This window comes from Saccopteryx leptura, chromosome 6, assembly GCF_036850995.1.
Source record: "Saccopteryx leptura isolate mSacLep1 chromosome 6, mSacLep1_pri_phased_curated, whole genome shotgun sequence".
In the NCBI taxonomy this organism is placed as follows: domain Eukaryota; kingdom Metazoa; phylum Chordata; class Mammalia; order Chiroptera; family Emballonuridae; genus Saccopteryx; species Saccopteryx leptura.
The window spans coordinates 104,705,482-104,726,450 of NC_089508.1; the positions used below are offsets into that span (position 1 = coordinate 104,705,482).

Here is a 20,969-nt window from a genome sequence, read left to right on the forward strand (position 1 = left end):
GTTAGTGAAATTACACTGGTTTCTAAAACCAAGGGGGTTTTAGGTCCTCTTTCTTCACACTGTGATTTTTTTTTCTTTTTATAACTTCACTGAAGTCACAGATGGCAATCTCATTGACACTTCAGGCCAAGTTGATCAGATTCACTTGTCAGGGTTTGAATTTGAAACCATTCATAATAGCGATTATTTGAGCATCTTTGCCTACCGCCCTCAAGGTCTCCATTGCTCAGGAGGTCTTGGCCTCGAGATGACTAGTCATGTCACCCTAGAGTTGCCATCACAGTGACCTAGAGCATCTGTAGTATTCTTGAATATGAATGGAGTAGCACAACCATCTACTACTCTCCCCTCTACTGTAGCCTGAAAAACAGAGGGCAAACCGCAGATGCTAACCCGGACAGAGAAACATGCTCTCCATTTCTCTTGAGTCCCGTTTAATCCAGCCTTTTGTCTGCAGAAGATGCTGAATTTGTGTTGAGACACCCATAGGGTTCTTCCCTGGTCAAATCAGCAGTAACTCTCTAAAACCTGAAGAGAGTGGCCTGAGGGCAAACTTCCTTTCCCTTTACAATGTGTGTGCCACCAGCAAGGCTCAAGGCTCTGGAGCTGTGGGACTTCAGAGAAAAGAATCCAGAGAGTAGACCTTGGTGGCTGTTTTCCCTTCCTAGAACCATGCAGGATGAGGAAAGGCCGGAAGGGTTGTTTCAGAAAGAGAGGGGCTAACATCATGTAGAGTTAAAAAGCATGGTCTGCCCAGTACATTTGGAGGGTGTTAAAAAAAATACGGTAGCCTACGTGTTTATTTCTTAATTACTAAATTCTATACCTCCTAACAAAACGAACACACAGCTACCTGGCATAATGCATTCCATGCTGTTTTGCATCAATAACCCCTACACTTTCCTCCCGAAGGCGTCTCATCGCCAATGCAAGCGGACTGCTTAATGCAGGACTAATTAGTATATCCCCTTCCAGTCTGCAGGCCCTCCATTGTAATTCCTTCCCAGCTCATTTTTTTTCCACAACGGAGCATCAATCAAAGTAAGTGCCCTGCCTGCCTAGGAAACACAAGATGTCCTCCATGCATTTGTCATCTGCCACACAAACAAAGGGGGAATTTAATTGTTGATTTGGGGATGCTGCCATTGCACTCAGTAAAGGAAGCTCGGGTGAAGGGAGAAGGGAAGGTATCAGGTTTGATGGGCGGGGTAAATGCGAGAGCACGGGACTCTCCTGTTGTCGGATCTTAGCCTTTTTTAGGGCTGAATCTTCAGGGGTTTAGCTGCAACTTAATCATTGGCTGGACTTTTCCCCCCAAAGCAAATGATTTTTCCTCTTTTTCTATATGAATATGAAAATTTCCATGGAAGGAAATGCATGTAATAGTGGCCACGCCTGACTTTTTTCAAAAGCCAAGTCAGCCCATATTATGTGCCTGTCCACAAACTAAAAGGCTATCAAAAGACAAAAAATGCAGGAGTGAATTAGTATCATTAATTTATATCTTTTCTCAGGGAGTGGGGGCGAGGGGATAGGAGAGGAGGTAAGTGAGGTTGCAAATGCTGATTTTGGCTTTTCAAATCCAAGTACAGGCAAATACAGAGAACAGAGACCAGAAAGGGCCTAACCACCACAAGTGCCCCTGCTGCAGAGAGAGCATTAGGGCAATGCAGAACTTCAGGCCTGCGCCCAGGCTTGCTGAACCTGGATGTGCAGTTCACAAGTGTTAAAGCTTAAGGAGGCCTGACTATACTAGTATTTAGAAGGTATTGTTTTACATGGAGTAAAAGTAAATATAAATCAGCTAAGAATTTAAGGACTTCATTTTCCAATTGGATAAATTTATTAATAGTAGTAAAATATGAGTAGTGAACTGGTTCTCAGGGCATCTCAATCAGTGACTCAAATGAAATGAGTGAGTACTTGCTAAAGAGATGAACTTCTTTGCAAAGATGTAGAGTTTTGAATATCAGTGGAGAGAGTTGAGTGTAAATATACTGCTCACAAAAATTAGAGGATATTTCAAAATGACTATGAGGCTATAAAAAAAGAAGCATTTGATATTTTTCTTAAACAAGAACATCAGAAAAGCAAATGATAAGTCAAAGAAAGCTGTTTGATTACGCAAATGAGATGCAAAACCAACTTTGATTTCATTGGTGAAAATGCACTATACAAAAGCCTGAAGATGCTGGAGTATCTGCACGTTCCCTGATCCCCTAGTTTTTGTGAGCAGTGTAGTAATAATAGTCAACTTAAAATTAAAAGGCCTTCAGTTTTTTCCCCCAGGTTAATATGTTCATGTGTACTTGACTACATGCATGAATGTTCCTGTTCCATTTTCCTATTCAAGTTCATCTAACATTTGTGAGTATTTACCATAGACAAAGCTTTATGGCATTGCTGTAAGGTTCCAAAAATAACTAGTGTATAGTCTCTACCTTCAAGAAGCTTGCACACTAATAGAAAAGATAGCATGAAAACAGCCAATTTTGAAAAGCTGGCAAAAAATGAGGACTATTAAGATATACAAACAAAACACTAAACCCCAGAGGTGGGGGCACCCAGAGAAGAGGGGGGAGCCCCGCAGGAGGCCTTTTCCCTGGACCTTGAAACAGGTGGCAGGGAGCCACGACAGCAGGAGATATGAGGGCGAGAGGGGGTTAAGGGCAGACCAGGCTTAGAAGAGCTTATGGAAGGGCACAACATACAACCAACCATATAAAATCTTCTCTCTCTTCTCAGAGAGTTTGCCAGAACTTCAATTTAACTGATATATCCCAATACAGTTCCAACATGGATTCTTGAGTTTTTTTCTTATTACTATTTCAATCAGCTGATTTCATTATTTTAAAAAGAAACACCTGGCACACGATTTGGGTCTGCAATTGCCCTGTGTCAGCCATATGTGGCCGGCATATGTAACAAATCTCCTCCTTCAGTAAAACTCTTCAAAATTCAAAATAAAATAAAATAAAAATAAACACCTGATATTTGAGAGAAAATAACCAATTCCTCTTATAAAGCATGGTCAGGAAAAAAAATACTTCTAAATCATCCATTTTAACCTAAAAACAATTAATTTAAAATCAATTCCATTAGTTCTTATAATGGCCCCTTGTTCTTTATCTTGCATAAACTACATATTTAAAAAATTAAAAAATATGTTCCTTAAAATATTGATTTAGGCCTGACCTGTGGTGGCGCAGTGGGATAAAGCGTCGACCTGGAACACTGAGGTTGCCGGTTCGAAACCCTGGGCTTACCTAGTCAAGGCACACATGGGAATTGATGCTTCCTGCTCCTCCCCCTTCTCTCTCTCTCTTTCTCTCTCTCTCTCTCTCTCCCCTCTCTCTAAAAATCAATAAATAAAAATATTTAAAAAAAATTGATTTAATGACATCCTCAAACTTATTTTTTACACAAATGAACAGCAAATGATTTAATTTGTGCATTCCCCTCCCCCATAAATATAGGGTTAATTAACAGTCAGGTTATTTGAACTCTTTTCTGAACTTTTATATCCTCCCTGGTTTCCTGGAATTTTCAGTGGGGCACGTCAGCTGAAATGCATCTACCTTGCTCGTTTTTGTGGCCTGCGCCTCGCTGCTTTCGTGGTTCTTAAAGATGTTTAGTGGACTTCATGGAGTGACCATACCCAGAAACACAGGGTCCCTGAGAGTGGGAGATAAATCTGAGTATACGGTACACCTCACCCCTTTTGCCTTTTTGGAGTGTTGTCCTTGCACTCAGACGAAACCTCCCCAAGACTCCATCACTCTTTCACTGTAAAGGGAGGAGAAGGATTCACGTAGGCCAGACCTCCTGTGCTTTCCTAGACCTACATACCACTTCCTGTCATGGTCATCACTGTCACAAATGTATTAGTGACAATAACTGATAAAAATCTGTCTCCTATTCAAAGTCAATCTTTAGTTTCAAAATGAAGAAAACTTCTCCCATAACCTCCCACAGTACAAAGACTTCCCTTTGCTTCTCTCTGCCCAAGTATCTCATTCTTTTCCAAACTTACAGCAACCACCAGCACGAGGAATGGAGTCACTGCGACGAAATGAGACTCCCAAAGGAAGGTGGGCCCATGGCAGGCGCCTGGCTCAGAGTAGGCACTCAGAAACTATACTTAGTGGAGGGGTGAATAAATCCGCCATTTCCCTCACTTCCTAGCCGTAACTCTTTCTTAATTCCATCCTGAAGGGTTCACTGCTTCTCCTTTGTATAGTAAATCCCTGAAGAAGAAGGAAAAAGAAAAGAAAAGAAAAGAAAAGAAAAGAAAAGAAAAGAAAAGAAAAACACCCCAAACTCTGTGGGGCTAAAAACTGTCCTTAACTCCTTCAGGCAGAGAAGGGCAGGAATGCGTGATATTGAAGCTCACTAGCTGGACTGCAAACAGCTTGAAAAAATATCTTAGATCTCAGATGTCACTCCTGCCAACAATTACTTTGATTCTTCCTGTCCTAGAATGTGATACCATCAATGTTTGAAAGCTTTGGTCTCCAATTCAGCACATTATCATGAAGAAAAGGGGAATTTATTTTTTAAACTTAACAAATTGACATGTTCTAAGTCAATGAAAAGTTTTCTGCATGATTCAATATAAACAGTTAATAAAAATCTATCAATTGGCTGGGGTATAGGAAGAAACCTCTTCTGAGGTTATAAATCACACAGATAGCAGTTCAGGCAGGGCCTGTCATTAGTGTGTTGGGCGAAAATCCATACAAGAGGCACAGTTGTTCACAGAACATCCATGGGTCTCTGTCCTTGAGCTCGTAACTCAACTTAAGTATCAAATATCATTAAACTTTACCAAATATTGCTCAGCACAGAGATTTGCAAAAACAGGAAAAAAAACCCCACAATTTGTGAATGCCTGCTAATTTAAGACATCTAGCTCACTAATTGCAAAATCTATAGAAAAGCCTGCACAGCATCAAAGCCTTGGTTGATCCTATGAGCAATTCTAAATGAAAAACTGTCTCCACTGCAAGTAAATAAAGCACTTAATGCACAGTTTCTGGCTCTAATGCTGTTTCTCCTGTGGGTTTTGAAAATGACCTTCCTGAGAACATCAAGGACTATCACTTTTTAGATAAAGAAACTTGTTCTTGTTTTAAGTCTCCGTCAGGTTCATTCCCCTATAAGCCCACAGTTTTCAAAAGCAGAGGAAAAAGTAATCCAGAATTATAAAAAAAAAAGTCCTGTTTCCAGAATGAAGTTCCCTGTCAGCCTGCCTTGGGCCTTAGGTGGAAGAGCAGAGATTAAAGAGTCAGTATTCTTTTTCATGTTTCATCTGCCAGTTTTGTGAATTTAGAAAGAGAACCAGTGGCTACAGCTAAGCACCCAACTGTGGTACTAAGTAGAAAGTGTGATTCACATGCACACGCACATGCGCGCGCGCACACACACACACTCCACGTTAGTGAATTCAACAATAATTTTTGAGTTTCTAGCACAAGGCGTCCACTCTCCATTCTCTGCAGCCACTGATGAAGGTGCCTGAAGGGGGGGGCGCTGCAGATGCGTCCTCCTATCGCAGGGATGATAATGAAGCTCTTTGTTCAGCTGTGTGAATGTGAAGTGGGAACCCTCCGATGAGCTCACCATTTCCTATTTATTCTATACTTACCTGAATACACCAAGTATTGCAGCTTTTTAATGCCTATGCAAGCCACTAAAATGTCCTTTTGTGAGACACTTTGGTAAAAGGCCGCTTTTGATATGTGTTCTTCATCTCCTCTTCAAACTGAATTAGACTGCTTCCTTCTTTTTTAAGGCACAAGTAACTCACTATTTAGAGTCTTTGGCTTTGATTTTGTAGAACAGCCCAACAGGAAGAAACCATGTTCTCTTTTATTCTCCATATTTCTGGAGGCAAACTTGGACTGATTTGTTTTGATTTACTAACAGAATTATGTTCCTGCCACAGACACAGGCTTTCTTTATGTCCTTTCAGTCATCAGTCTATCTGTGTGGACAAAGTTTTCCCAAAGAAAACTGAAATGCCTCTGTTGATGGCTGTGCAGAGCCATGGTCATGTGCTTCGGCAAAAGAAGTCAGCAGACTTGGGGGCAGCTGTAACTCTCTACGAGCAGCAAATTTCTTGCATTCTGACCAGTAAGCTCAAACCAGGAGACCCGATGACATTTACAAAAGATATTCAATAAAACTGAGCATCCAGTCCTTGGGAGGGGAATGGGGAGCTGTTTATTTGACATAAAAGCTTACGTGACCATTCACATGTTCTATTTCATGAGCTCTCTGCAATTTTCTTTTGAGTTAACTGTATTTGCCACCCCCTTCACAGTTAAGGGTGAATGGTGTTGTGACACTAATAGCCAAAAATTGTCAAATGAGCAGGGCTACAACAGTTCAACCAGGAGGTAAGGCTCTTTTTAGTGCATTCTTCCCACAATGGAGCCACCTTTGTCTTCTGAAGAGCACAGTTTGTAACTCAGAAGCACCTTTTGTTTGGCAGGTGGGGTGGTACTGATGACAGTGTCATGGTTTTCCTCAGAGCTATGGCAGTCAAGTCCTGGTGTGGGACAGGGGCATTCAGTTATACATGGGACCCTTTGGGATTGTAAGTGAACCTGGGAAGACAGTACTCACCCCCACACTATGTTTGTGTTTACCCTAGAAAATCAAGGAAAAGGCCATTGAAATGTTTGGGGATCTTTAAATAAAAACAAATTCCTATAGCACAACTTTATAGGCACAACTCTACAGATGTTATGATGTGAACAGTGAAGTCAATGAGGGACACACAGGCTGTGCTACCAAGAATGTTGGAAAGCAAAAGTAAACTCTGGCATAAATCAACAAGTGCCAAGTTAGTGTGTGAGCACGTCCTGTTATAAGACTAAAACCCTGACCCACATATATATTTCCTCTCGCTCTCTGCGTCCTCTCTAACTAGTTTGAGCACATTGTTAATGAAATTACTCTTGGGCTCATTGGTTTGATGAGTATCTATTTCTTTTCAATTTTTAAAGGGACTTTCACAATAAGTGAGGTACATAATGCCTATTTGTTCTCCCCTCAAAAAGGATTTTATGAACTCAACTGACAGACATCCTCTCACTTCTATCTCAGGCTAAAACTCAAAAATAAAAACAATAGCCACTGCAGTAAAGGGAATCAAAAGAGGTTTTGTGTTTTTCAAGTTGTTTAAAAATCTCTTTCAAACTAGCACCAAGGTGGCTTTCCTTCTTGAGCTGATTAGGACCACATGAACTCAGGAGAAGCTGTCAGTCCTGCCTCTGGCACAGCTGGATGAGCTGGCTGATTTGCCTGTATGATTTTTTTTTTTTAAAGGAAGAAAGAAGCTTCATCCCAAAGTCATAAATTTATATTCTGGAGCCTCCAGAAAAAAAAAATGAACAAATTCCTTGTTCATTTTAGAAGAAACAGAATTCCATTATGATCTCTTTTATGGGCTCTCCTGAAAGGCAGAAGCAACTGGGCGACATTCTGGTCATCAGTTTATGCCACAGTGGGCTCTGGCTCAGGGCCTCATCCCCAGCTGTGTAGATTCCCACTGACCCAGGGGTCTCATTCAGGAAACACTAATCCTTAGGAAATAGTCATAATCTAAGACCATGCTATAGTGTTGACCTTTTAAGAATTCTGTTTGTCAGGCTGGCCTGGGGCAAACTAATGGATTAGTTTAAACTTCTCTTCAGTTGTCCAAGGATGGGCTTCCAGATGCGCTTTGCAGCATCCACCAGGGTGAGTTGAGGCATTTGTGTAGCTCCTGACTCCTCAAGGAGCCCAGAGGGTTCCCATCCTTGTCAGTCCTCTCACAACCACTTCCTTACATCAAAATGTGCCTGGTCTGACTCTTCCAGTAGGCCTCCTCCCTTGGCTCGCTGGCTCTCAGCCTGCAGGATGAAGAACGGAGTATTCACGGGGCCTACTAAATTTCTATTTATCTTTTCAGGAAACACAGATGCACTTAAACAGACCAAGAGTCATGCTGCCTTACTCAAAAAGATGACACCATAATTTCAGTCTTTGAACAAATAAGCCTTGCCTCCCCTATCATAGCATACTGTGGGTCCCACTAGGCAGGCTGATGTTTTGCTGACAGTGCCTTTCAGAATCGAGATTTTCCTTCTTTCTTTGTGTGTTTGATTATCCTTAAATACGAGGAAGTATTAAAAAAGAGGGGGTGATCTTTATGTTGACTCTGCACATCCTAAATTGGACTATAATTCCTTTCTTGCTTTGATGCTTTCTATGCACTGTATTCTGAGAATATATATGGATTTTAAATTTGCCTGCTTTGGGTCAGAAATCCAGAATTGCTAGCATCTCAGGGGCCTACTACCTCAGTGTTTCCTTCATGTGTGTCATAAAAGGGGTTTCATAGCCTCTTTGCCTTTGTTAAATACTAGAACCATTTGAAATTATTCCTTGTTCCAAAAACACAGCTGATAGAATTATGCACCAATCGATGATTGGAGTCTACCAGTTTTCTCTGTGAAAACAGTGGGCAGAATTTCTCACACCACCGTTTCTCTGTCAATAGTTGACCAGGTTGGGAGGATCTGAATGAAAGCATGTCTTGTTGCACACAGTGATGGTTTGACAGAGAGCTGACTGGCAGAGTTAGCATTTTACCGCTTTTGGCTTCACCACGCCGTCTTGTAGCCTGGGAAGCCATGCATGCAGAGTGGCAGGACGTGCAATCACTTACACAAGGAGAGTACAATGCTACCTGTGGAGCCTCTGCACCAAGAGAAGAAGATAGTTCTGGGCCTTAAAAATACCCTTAATTGTTGAATAGTTGCAGAATACAGCTGCCACAACTTGACACTCGTCAAAGCAAGGATTTTTCAAGCAACTGTTAAAACATCATTATTCAATTTTACAACCATCCATTCAGTGTGCTGTGAGAAAAAGGGAGGAATGGGGGAAAGGTATTCAAGTGTATATGTTTATTGATATAACACGTGGAGGTTTCTCTTTTTTTTATTACTTTCAGGGCCAGGAAGAGTGGCTCAGACACCATGGGAAGAGCTTCAGAAGCCCTAAACACAGCTCTTTTCCAAAGTGACTTCCCTTTACTCATCCACCTCCCCCCATACAAAAAAAAATCAAAATGTACTTCATGAAACTATTGTATATGAAGCACTTATTAGCCGTAATTAAATGGACAATATGAATTTACTACGTCTTTAGGACTCTGGCTTGTTCTGGTTTAGAGCAAGATGATTAATGCAAATACATATTACTTGAGATAACCATTTAGCAGCTAATTTAGCCAAATTTATTACAGCAGTTAGAGCTTTTTCATTTTAGCAGACGGAGACACAAGGACATGCCAAAAGTGGGAGATGTGGACGAGTGCACACTGCCCTCTAGTGGCGAGCCAGCTGGCGCGCTTCTGGGGGTGTGCAGTTTCGGCTGCCATGCGTATCCAAGCAATAGCAGAACGTTTTGCACATTTCCGGCATCTTTTTAAACCATTCCCATCCATAGCACTTTATTTCAGGGATGATTTACTGCACTTCCCCCTTTTACTAGCTCAGGAGTATCCAGATTCAAATCAAATCAATTTCGACTTGGCAAGATTTTGGTTAAAGTATCATTTTTAACATCTGCATTTTAAAGCTCACTTCCCGTGGGTATTTAATGGTACCGTTTCGCATTACTGATTGTTTTTACTTGCTTCTTCATTTGGGGCCATATTTCAGTCTGTGTGAAGCTGTCACTCTGTTTGGCTCCAGCCAAGTCAATTCTGTGCCTCCCTTAGGCCAGTGTTTTCCTCTGACTTGGTTGTGAAATTTATTTCATTCCAACATTCCATAAAGCTGCACCAGAATTTCCCCTGACTGACCAGTGTAAATTCAGTTCAAACGTGGACTGTAATTTCTGTTACACAAGATCAAAGGGAACAGATGCATAAGGACGCTGGTTGGTGTCGCTCTCACTGAGGTGAACGATCAAAGACGGGGGAAACGAGTCTTCGGAGCCACTCAAATATCCAGAATCTCAAAGACCTACCTCGAAGCTATGAATAAATCCGTATGCATTTGCCTTTGTTACCATCTGATGTAAACCCATTGACAATATCCACACCGCATTAGGTGTTCTGTGAGCCAAAAAGATTTCTAGTCCTTTTAGTCTTCTTTTTCACACCACAGCTGGCCAGAACGAACAAAGTCTTGCTGCGAACGCTAGTCACCCTCACTGGGGAGACGCTGCTCCACTGAATTGTTGATGTTATTTGTTCTACTAATGACATTCTACATGAAGCATACAGAGGGACATCCTGGCTTGGTGTAGGACCTCCCCTTTCTAAGCTTGAGGATTTGCAGACACAATAATCATCTGGTCCTAGTCTTAATATGCAGTGCCTTCTATTTTGTTTTATTTTACCCCCAGTGCTGAATAAGGGCCAGTGTGTGACAAAGTACTACCGCTGGATGCAGAAGAACGGGGGCTACATCTGGATCCAGTCTAGCGCCACCATCGCTATTAACGCCAAGAATGCAAATGAGAAGAACATCATCTGGGTGAATTACCTTCTCAGGTATGTTTTCTAATTCTTTTCCACGTCTGTCTCAGTTATAAAATAGGCAGCCCAGTGATGAATAAATGACAGGCTGTATTATCTTTCAACAGTATCTGGTGTGGAATTATGTGGAAATTCTGCTTTTCTTTCCACAAGATTCAAAGAAATGTGAAAAGATGAAAGCTATGTTGGAAGGGACTTCCAGGCAGGTTCACAACGTTTTCAATAATTCTTGGTCTGTCAACATTGGGGCAGCTGTGCAGAAGTTGCTTTGGTTTCCCTCAAATACTCAGACCATAAAAGGAATACAGACTTTTGCCTAAAGCAGAATCCTTCAAAAGCATCTCCTCCCTGCCACGCGCACACATACATACTCTGGTCCTTGAGAAAACTAAGCAAAAGGGGATGAAAAGGAAGTGGCAGGGTACATTATACTTCTCCTGTATTGCATCCCTTTGAAGCCCTCAGCAGATTACATAGGGTTTGATTCCCTAGGCATTGAAGTTTGGGTAAGCAAAGTGACTTGCTTTGCTAGAATCAAGATAATATCAGTATAAAAAATGAAGGCAATCTTCTTTTTTGCCTGCTCTGTGATCTCAAGCAAGTTTTACAGCTATTTTAATGCACCCTTGAATTTACATCCATGAAAGTGGCCAAGCTCAACAGCTACCTAAATTCTAGTGTGCAATAGCATTTCTCAGTCCTTCCTTCTATCTGCCTGTGGATTCAGCCTAGCAATGGAGTAACCAAGACCCAAGCCTGGGTGGTCTGCATTTGCGGGGCAAGCTTTCTGGGAGGTTCTCCACTGATCCTGTCCTGCAGCTATCTGAATGTTCAGCCTGGCTCCCTCCTACCACTCTCATTCTAGCATGTGGCTTCTCTTGGCCTGCAGCCACCAAGCAGGGCCCCCACATGGTCTGAGTAGGAAAACTTCAAATCAGCCTTATGAATGGAAGTTGTTGCCCTTTGGCTGATAATCAAGATAGGGAGTACTTGATTCCCATTTTTCTTTGAGACAGCCAAATGGAGCTGAGACGCTGACAACCATGGCTCATCAGCACACTGACCCTTCAAAGTGTGTTCATGCACCTTGGTGATAACTTGAAGGCATGACTGTGCTTGCTACCAATAGCATATCAATCAGACACTAATGATTATTGCTCTAGAGAGGGCTTTAATGGGCACCACTTAAAAGAGTCTTTATTTATCTACTTTCTTTTCCCTTTTCTGACCTCTTCCCTCTACATTAATTCTCTCTAAAGGTATGTGTATTTAATGTGGATTTCTCCAAGGCCTGATTTTCATGCAATCATGTGTTTGTGACATCAAGAAATCCCTTTACATAGAGGTTATGGAACAGTGTCAATATGTCATGCACAAGGTTATAAAAACTTACATGCCAAAGAGAAAATAGAATAAGGTACTAAGGCATTGACAATCTTTTGCTAGGCAAAAATGGAATTGTGCCAAGGAGACCCATTATTATTGAGAATTAGACATAAGTAATGATCCCCATAGGTGAGAAGATGTCTATCTCCCGTGCTGATGTGCACTAGCATACTAAAACAACCCATATGGTTGTTACTCCCATGTGAGGAGATTTCTTCTGATTTGGATCTTTCTTACTACACCATCAGCCTTGTGTCTTTCTACTCCACCTCCACATGCGAAGGGTTAAGGAGAGGTCAGGTCCATGCAACTTTGGATCAACATGATTAGTTTAGCCTAGGACAATGTATATAGCTCATGAGTGTTTGGTGAGTCTAGTCCATCTAATTACATATGAAGAGAAAGGAATCAGTTTGGGCACCAAAGACAAGTCTTCCAGCTCAAGAGCCTCAATCCCAGACATGCCAGATGTGTTTCAGCTAACCTAAAAACTCACCCTGAGTTCAGTAATAAAGGACTGTAAATTGGATGACAAGTGACTTGTGAAGGACCTCCATGACATCTGGATCAAGAACACTAATGTAGATGGTCTTTAGCAGAAGAAAGCCCACCAAGTGGTAACTCGTTGGTATCACAAGAAACTGGCCTTGTAAATAGCAACTTCTGAACTTTGTTTTTCTTTCCCACATTCTTGTCCGTTGTTCTTCCCTGAGCAGTGTTATCATGCTTCCTCTTCCTGCTGAGAATCCCTCACTTCTAAGCACCCGGGCTTGTCCTTCTCTATTGGGAAATTATTATTCCCCAGTCTTGTTCTCATTCCCACACAATGCTTGGTGGAATTACAGACTCGGAGTATTCAGACTGTATTAGAGCTAAGACTACCTTCTCACCGTTAGTCTCATCTGATTATAGAGAAAGCTCTGCTGCTAAAGCTAATTCATATTAAGGAGTAAATGCCTGATAATGCATCATAGTGAATTAGTCCTCCCAGGGGCATTTGCGTTTTAGTTACTGAAACAGGGACTCTTTAATATAAGAATCTCTCTAGAAATTAGCAAATCAGTCAGTAGTTATCTCTTATAAGTCTCTAGTTGGCTAACCATTATGGAAGGACAGAAGAGGCATCTTTCATTTTGAGGCAAGAGACTTCCCTTGTGGCTTCAAATTATAGTAGCCTAACTGTTCATACCTTGGGCCAGCCCTGGAGTGGCGTTTTTGAAGACAGCTAACTTAGTGACCGAATACTCTCTTTTCCAGAAGAAGCGTGTTTCTGAGTTAAAGATAGAACAGAAATTAAACACATTTGTGTAAGTGGGGTTAGATCCATTCTGGTAGGGCCTCCTTCACACTGGGACTCTCCCCACGGCAATCAGATTTCCAGCTAACAAGCTACAGGTGTACACCACACGAGCAGATGAAAATGTGATTGTAATGGGTGTGTTGACAGTTCAGTAGCCATAATCCATAAATCCCAAGGTGCACCTGTGCATCTGTCAGGTCTTCAGTTCTCAGGGCTCTGTCCCCACCTCCCACAGCTTTGGAGCCATCTGAACAACTGAGAAGCTCCATCAAGGAGGCAAGACGAGGAGACTGAGGCAATGGACTCATTAGAAGATAGGGCACCCCAGGAGGTGAGAGAGTGAATTGTTGAGAGTACTTCTCATCCTCCCTTCCCCCTAGGTGTTATACTGGGAAGAATGTCAAGCAGCACAGTTCCCTGGCCCTGGTGGTACCTGATTATTTAACAGCTTTGTAGTGGTTTTCAGGCAGCATTTGGATATTCAATCATTGTAGCAGGGTGCACCTGTACCCCAGCACATGCAATCCAAGCTTCTGTAAAAGTTTCGTGATGAACTGAGAGGCAAATTCACATTTAGTCTTTTAAACTCTACAAACCCCAAAAGTTTGGGGCAAGGAAGTGGGAAGAAGATGATCAAAAGCAAACCATACAGAATGGATGTCAGCACTCCTGACAGATGCCTCCCTCTCCACAGTAATCCCGAGTACAAGGACACACCCATGGACATTGCTCAGCTCCCCCACCTGCCGGAGAAAACTTCAGAATCCTCGGAGACATCTGACTCAGAATCAGACTCTAAAGACACCTCAGGTATTACAGGTATTACTACTTCTCCATGTTCTGCAGTTATGGCTTGTCCTTCCAAACATGACGGGTGGGTCACAGGCAAAGGGCCACCAGCAGAGCACAGCAAATGGTCAGATTTTAAGAAATATATGTCTCATCAAGTTATCACTGAGTCTCTCTCTACACACATACACATGCATATATGTACTATACTTGTATACCACCACATACATATGAATACACATATGTATATTATATACTTGTAATACTTACATGTATATGGTGGTATATAAATATATACATGTATTTATGTGTATAAATATATATGTATGTTGTGATATATGGGTATGTTGTAGTATAGGGGTCCCTAAACTTTTTACACAGGGGGCCAGTTCACTGTCCCTCAGACCGTTGGAGGGCCGGACTATTAAAAAAACTATGAACAAATCCCTATGCACACTGCACATACCTTATTTTAAAGTAAAAAAACAAAACGGGAACAAATACAATATTTAAAATAAAGAACAAGTAAATTTAAATCAACAAACTGACCAGTATTTCAATGGGAACTAGAGGCCTGCTTCTGGCTAATGAGATGGTCAATGTGCTCGTCTCACTGACCACCAATGAAAGAGGTGCCCCTTCCGGAATTGCGGCGGGGCCGGATAAATGGCCTCAGGGGGCTTCATGCGGCCCGCAGGCCATAGTTTGGGGACCCCTGTTGTAGTATATAAATGTAAGAACACAAATATACTTCATATCAGCTATCCACTGGCTTCTGAGAAGGGGCCCTGCCTAACCCCCATGTTAGTTCTGGCCTCTACCAGAAGCAGATAGCAGGGCCATCTCTGATATTCCAGGCAGACTCTGACTTTGCACCCCAGGTGTTCACATCCTCACCAAGCTGGACTTGACCCTCTCAAGTGGGCTCCTTAATGCCATCGATAAATGACTCAAGGTGCCGGACTGTTACTCATTTTCTGAATCTATGTAGAACAAACCCATGCTTTTCCATTTCTAGTTATTTTGGGAAGTAGAGGTTCTGAGTTCATTGGAGCCCAGGAAAGTTAATATAAATATTTACTTTTCCTCCAATCCCCAACCTTCTTCACAGACACATGGAGAACCAGGGAGCACAGAACTCTCAGAATTCACAGCTGCAAAAAATCCTGGCTCTCCTCACCCAACCTCTTCCGCCACAGAAAGGAAGGCCAGAGTAGTTACTTGATCTATCCAAGGTTATAATCCAGGCTGCCACCCAAGAGCATCACAGCAGAGCCATAAAACCAGCTTCATTCCCAAGTCTTCTGAGGTTATAGCACTGGGAAAATCTATTCTCCCTAAAACGTGTTGGATGACTAGGGTTCTGGTCACCACTCCCCATCCTTAGGCACTCGCTCTCCAGGTTAGTAAACACACCCCTCCACTGCAGGCACAGCCTCCAGAGAGCCCAAGGAGGTGAGCAGCACTCACAGAGGATCTGACTGTGGGCAGGAGTGATAGAAGACAACCTCTGCTCCTCATTTATACAGTGAACAAAAAAGATGAAAATTGCCTGCCCCCTGGAATTTATATTCTAGTGGGAAAAGACAGATGTTAATAAAAATAAGTAAAACATACAGTGGTAAATGCTACAGAGAAAAATAACTTTAGGAACAGAGCGTGATCTTCACTGAACAGTGCCCAGTGGAAGGTGCACACCACTGTTCTTCTGTGTCACTAACACCTTATTGCAGGCTGTTCACTCTGACTCCAGGAGTGGTTTTGCAGGCCTGCTCAAACGTTTATGCGCCTATGAATCACCTGGGGATCTTATTCAAACACAAAATCTGAATCAGTAGATCTAGTGAAGGCCTGGTATTCTGCATTTGTAACAAGCGTCCAGTCATGCGAGTGCTGCTGGCCCATGGGCCACACTTTGAGTAAATGTCTAGGTAATCTAGGCCCTTAAATCAAGGTGGTGGAGAAGCTCAGGACAGGGCAAGACATCTCCCCTACAACCCCTCAGCTGGTGCAAGATGGCTCTTCCCCTGCTAATGTGGGTCTCCTTTGTTTCCTTTCTCACCCCACCATCCCCTGGCCACCCGCTGCACACAGAGGACAATGAGAACTCCAAGTCCGACGAGAAGGGGAACCAGTCTGAGAACAGCGAAGACCCAGAGCCCGACCGGAAAAAATCGGGCAACACGTGCGACCAGGACATGAACTGCAACGACCAAGGCCACAGCTCCAGCAATCCAGACAGCCGCGACAGCGACGACAGCTTCGAGCACTCAGACTTTGAGAACCCCAAGGCGGGTGATGACGGCTTCGGTGCCCTAGGCCCAATGCAGATCAAGGTGGAGCGCTACGTGGAGAGCGAGTCGGACCTGCGGCTGCAGAACTGCGAGTCACTCACATCGGACAGCGCCAAGGACTCGGACAGCGCGGGCGAGGCGGGCGCACAGGCCTCGGGCCGGCACCAGAAGCGCAAGAAGAGGCGGAAACGGCAGAAGGGCGGCAGCGCCAGCCGCAGGCGCCTGTCCAGCACGTCCAGCCCCGGCGGCCTGGACGCCGGCCTGGTGGAGCCGCCGCGACTGCTGTCCTCCCCCAACAGTGCCTCGGTGCTCAAGATCAAGACGGAGATCTCGGAACCCATCAACTTCGACAACGACAGCAGCATCTGGAACTACCCGCCCAACCGGGAGATCTCCAGGAACGAGTCCCCCTACAGCATGACCAAGCCCCCCAGCTCCGAGCACTTCCCGTCCCCGCAGGGCAGCGGGGGCGGCGGGGGACTGCACGTGGCCATCCCCGACTCGGTCCTCACCCCGCCCGGCGCCGATGGCGCAGCCTCCCGCAAGACTCAGTTCAGCGCCTCAGCCACTGCGGCCTTGGCCCCCGTCACCTCCGACCCTCTGTCACCCCCGCTCTCGGCGTCCCCGCGGGACAAACACCCCGGGGGCGGCGGCGGCGGCGGCGCCCCCAGCGCGTCTAACTCCTTGCTGTACACTGGGGAGCTGGAGGCGCTGCAGAGGTTGCAGGCGGGCAACGTCGTGCTCCCCCTGGTGCACAGGGTGACCGGGACCCTGGCGGCCACCAGCACGGCCGCGCAAAGGGTCTACACCACGGGCACCATCCGCTACGCGCCCGCCGAGGTGACCCTGGCCATGCAGGGCAACCTGCTGCCCAACGCGCACGCTGTTAACTTCGTGGACGTTAACAGCTCCGGCTTCGGCCTCGACCCCAAGACGCCCATGGAGATGCTCTACCACCACGTGCACCGGCTCAACATGTCCGGACCGTTCGGCGGCGCCGTGAGCGCCGCCAGCCTGACGCAGATGTCCGCTGGCAACGTGTTCACCACGGCCGAGGGCCTCTTCTCCACGCTGCCCTTCCCCGTCTACAGCAACGGCATCCACGCGGCACAGACTCTGGAGCGCAAGGACGACTGAGGCCGCCCGGGACGCGGTTCCGCTCGGAGGCATCGTCGGCGTTTTTGTTCAGACCTTTAATTCTAGCACTTTGAATTTGAGCAGGTCAGCATCTTCTCTCGACACGACGGTCCCCTTCCCATCCCCTCTTTCTTTAACTTGACTTATTCTTTCCTGTAAAGATATGTTTATTTTTGGCCTACGGAGGGTCAGATGACCAGTTGCCTGCCATTTTGTCTTCTAAGATGTGTGTTGGGTTGTTTTGCTTTCCTTTGCATCTTTATTAAGATGTCTTTAATGTGTATATGCCTCTGCCATAGAATACTCAGTCTTGTGGTCAAGAGATTTCTCAAGTGACAACCATTGGGTTTTCTTCATAAAGATCTTGATATGATCAAGATTGAAAGAGACAAGCATAAACAATATGCCCTGTTTGACTAAGTCAAATGAAAGGGGGTGGTTTTAGTTTTTGTCCCTAATTCCTTTAAAAATAGGGGGATAGTATTTTAGAATTTTATGCAGAATTTAATTCTCTTTTTATGATTAAGATTTTAAGATTTTCTTACTTGCACATAAAAATAATTTGGTTCTTAAACTTAATTTCTGGCCTGTGACTAGAATGTTTAAAAAAAAACAGTTGGACTAAATGTTAATTACTGAAACATTAACTTAATTTCTAAAACCATGGTGCTATCATTTATTAATCTGTAATGTCTTCATACAAAATGCAGCTCCTCGGCTGGGTTTTGGAGGAAAAAAATGTGTTCTGTCCTGGTCTGGAGTCCATTGCTGCAGTCTCTCCTTGGTTAGTTAAGACAAAGCCCTCATTAACGTTTGCTGCAGGACTTAAAATTTTTTACCTCCCAACTAACAAACATAGACTCACATTAAATTTAAAGGGTCAGTAAAGCCCTTTTTGAAGAGGCTTTTGGAAAACTTAATCAAACTGATTTGAGGAGCAGTTTAGGTACATGCTGCCTTTTGTTGAGCCCCCCCCCCCTTTTCTCAGTCTAACTGAGGCTAATGTTTGCAACTTCAGTAACACTTCGGAGTAAAAGAAGGAGAAATATTTAACTTTTTATTTTTTTTCATTTCTTGCTAAAAAAAAAAAAAGAAGGTTGTATTCTGGGGGACTGATTTGCTTTGATGGAGTTTTTTTCCCTTTGGTTCTCTTATTTCTAGGTTGGAACCAATACAGTTTAAAACAAAATAATGGGTTAATAAGCTTCAAACAGATAACTGCAACTAAAAACTGCACATTAAGTACAAAAAAAATGAAAAAGAAAAAGAAAAAAATATCCTATTTTGTCTTTGTTGCCAGAAATCAGTGTAGTGTCAAACACTCCAAATGACTGTCAAGTATGAATTCTTCCGCTCCATTTTTGGCAGCTGTTTGTTAAGGCATCTAATAACAGATGTGAGAACTGTAACGTGTGCAATGTGTACGTGTCCTTGGCTGTCGTCCATTGCAGTTTCAATGTGTGTTTCTATATGCAGTATATACTAAGCTAATGTAGTTGTTTTGTCCTTTGTCTTCTCTGTGCTCTATCTCTAGTCCGGAGTGGTCCAGTCCCATTCCTGCAGTCCTAGTGAATCAGTGATTCTTGGGGTTAGTGATTTTTGTATGGTGGCCTTCCTCTGTAATGTCACCCCTATGCTGCTTCTACTGTCTGTGAACCTTCCGTTTCACTTTTTAAAATTCCTGCTGTTGCTTTGCTGGTGTATATTCCCCAGACCTCTCCTTTCTTTCCCTCCCCCTTTCCTCTCCCCTTTTCCTTCCTCATCTTTCCTTCCTACTTCTCTGAAACCTTTTTCATTCTCAGAGATAAAAAGACTCTTAACTAGCTCAAGGTTAATGGAGCCATTTTTCCCACATGGAATTCTGGGTATGACTCTTTCTTCTGGAGTGCAACTCAAAAACACTGAAGAATAATGCTCAGATATGTTAAATAAATTGATGCCATATAGCCTCAGTTGTTAACATTCCCAGAGTCCCTTGTGCTCTACCTATAAGCAGTGGGTGCTTTTCTTTGGTTTCCTTCCAGGTTGGCTGATGGAGCAATATATAAAGCAATTACCAGTGAGACAGAAAATTATTTAAAAGGTCAAATGACATTTTTTGAAAACAGAAGGGGAGGGTATAATGGAATATAGAACTGTCATATATATTTGTTTATGCGTGCAATGCTACTATAGTAACTCAGCTGTCCTTTGAATATCACTGTGTTGAGTGGATTCCTCTAGGACCTTTAATTCCATAAGTTGGGCCAAACCACTGTGGAATAATGATAAAATGAAGTTAAATGCCACAGGTTTTAAAGGTAAGCTTAGTTGAAGGATTTAATAGATTTAGAAGGTGAAGAAGGCTAATCACGAAATTTAAAGATTAATTTTGGAAGCTCTACTCTAGCTATCGAACAATCAAAGGAATGCACCTATCAGCTACAAGGAACAGCTAAATAGCTGTTTTTTTTTCTTTTATAAATGTTTCTGTGTTGTGTCAAAATGATTTCTGGTGATTTAAACTAACAGATAATCACAGCTGCTGTCTAAATCCATAGTGTTAAAATTACAAAATGAAAAAAAAAAAACTTCATTACCTGTGAAGACTGTGTCTGTGTTTTTAACTATTTCTTGTACAAATATATGAAACTTTTATGAGGAGACTGGTGCCAAGTAGCTGAATAATGGGGAAAGGGATATTCTGTTCGTAAAAATCTTAGCAGTGTTACCAACTCTACAGCATATATCTATATAAAAATTAAAACGTTACAAAGCGACAGCTATGGTACATTTGTTTTGTGTGAAGCTAACCGGACCTAACTTCCTGAGTGCCTGGCTTATTTTGAAACACTTTTTTTTTCATTGACCATTGATAATGCTGCAAATCAGAAATGTACATACTTCATTTACAACAGGGTTCTTTTTATACTTTTGTAGATTCTCATACATGTCACATACATGGTTGTCTTTATGTAACTTAATTTTTTTCATCCGCAGGTGCCATTTTCATAATAAACTTCTCTTGGATTTGTTACTATCTGGCATCATTTCTTTCACATGGAACCATCCTAACTAATGAATGCTGGTAGTATTTGTTTAAGCAGGTACCTTGGTCATTATTCTCAATTAAAAACAAACAAAAAGTAAAAAATAAACAAATAAAAAAGTTGCATCCATATTTTTGCTAGTTTTGGAAAAAAAAATGCATAGCTTGTGTACTGATGAGGCTGACAAGGCACAGATTAAGATGCTAATCCAAATACTACGCCAAACTTGCAACCATCCTAAATTTTCAGCTTCCCCAATTCATTGTCATACTGAGCATTACAGTGCACATTATCAAAGCTGAACAATGGGCCTGCAACATTAACCACTATGGGAAGTGTGCATTTTTTTTATTAATGCACAGTAAAGGATGACAGTTTTCATACATTAATCATTTAAAATGCACTTGATATTTTCATTTATATAAACTATAATGTATAACCAACTATTCCATTGCTTATATCTTCTCTTTATACTTTATATGTATTTTCTT

The 20,969-nt window shown here is 42.7% G+C and overlaps 1 protein-coding gene across 4 annotated transcripts in view; it reads left to right on the top strand.

The window, feature by feature from the left end:
• NPAS3 (neuronal PAS domain protein 3) overlaps nt 1–20,402 on the top strand; it is a 923,046-nt gene extending 902,644 nt beyond the window's left edge. For 3 of the 4 annotated variants that reach the window (XM_066343094.1, XM_066343093.1, XM_066343091.1), the window contains 3 exons: nt 10,411–10,558; nt 13,924–14,048; nt 16,113–20,402. In XM_066343094.1, the coding sequence (XP_066199191.1) occupies nt 10,411–10,558; nt 13,924–14,048; nt 16,113–17,449 (1,610 nt within the window). In that variant the 3' untranslated portion in view covers nt 17,450–20,402. The remainder of the gene's footprint in view (nt 1–10,410; nt 10,559–13,923; nt 14,049–16,112) is intronic. The other variant, XM_066343092.1, reaches the window with a different exon arrangement.
• The last annotated feature ends 567 nt before the right edge of the window (nt 20,403–20,969 follow it).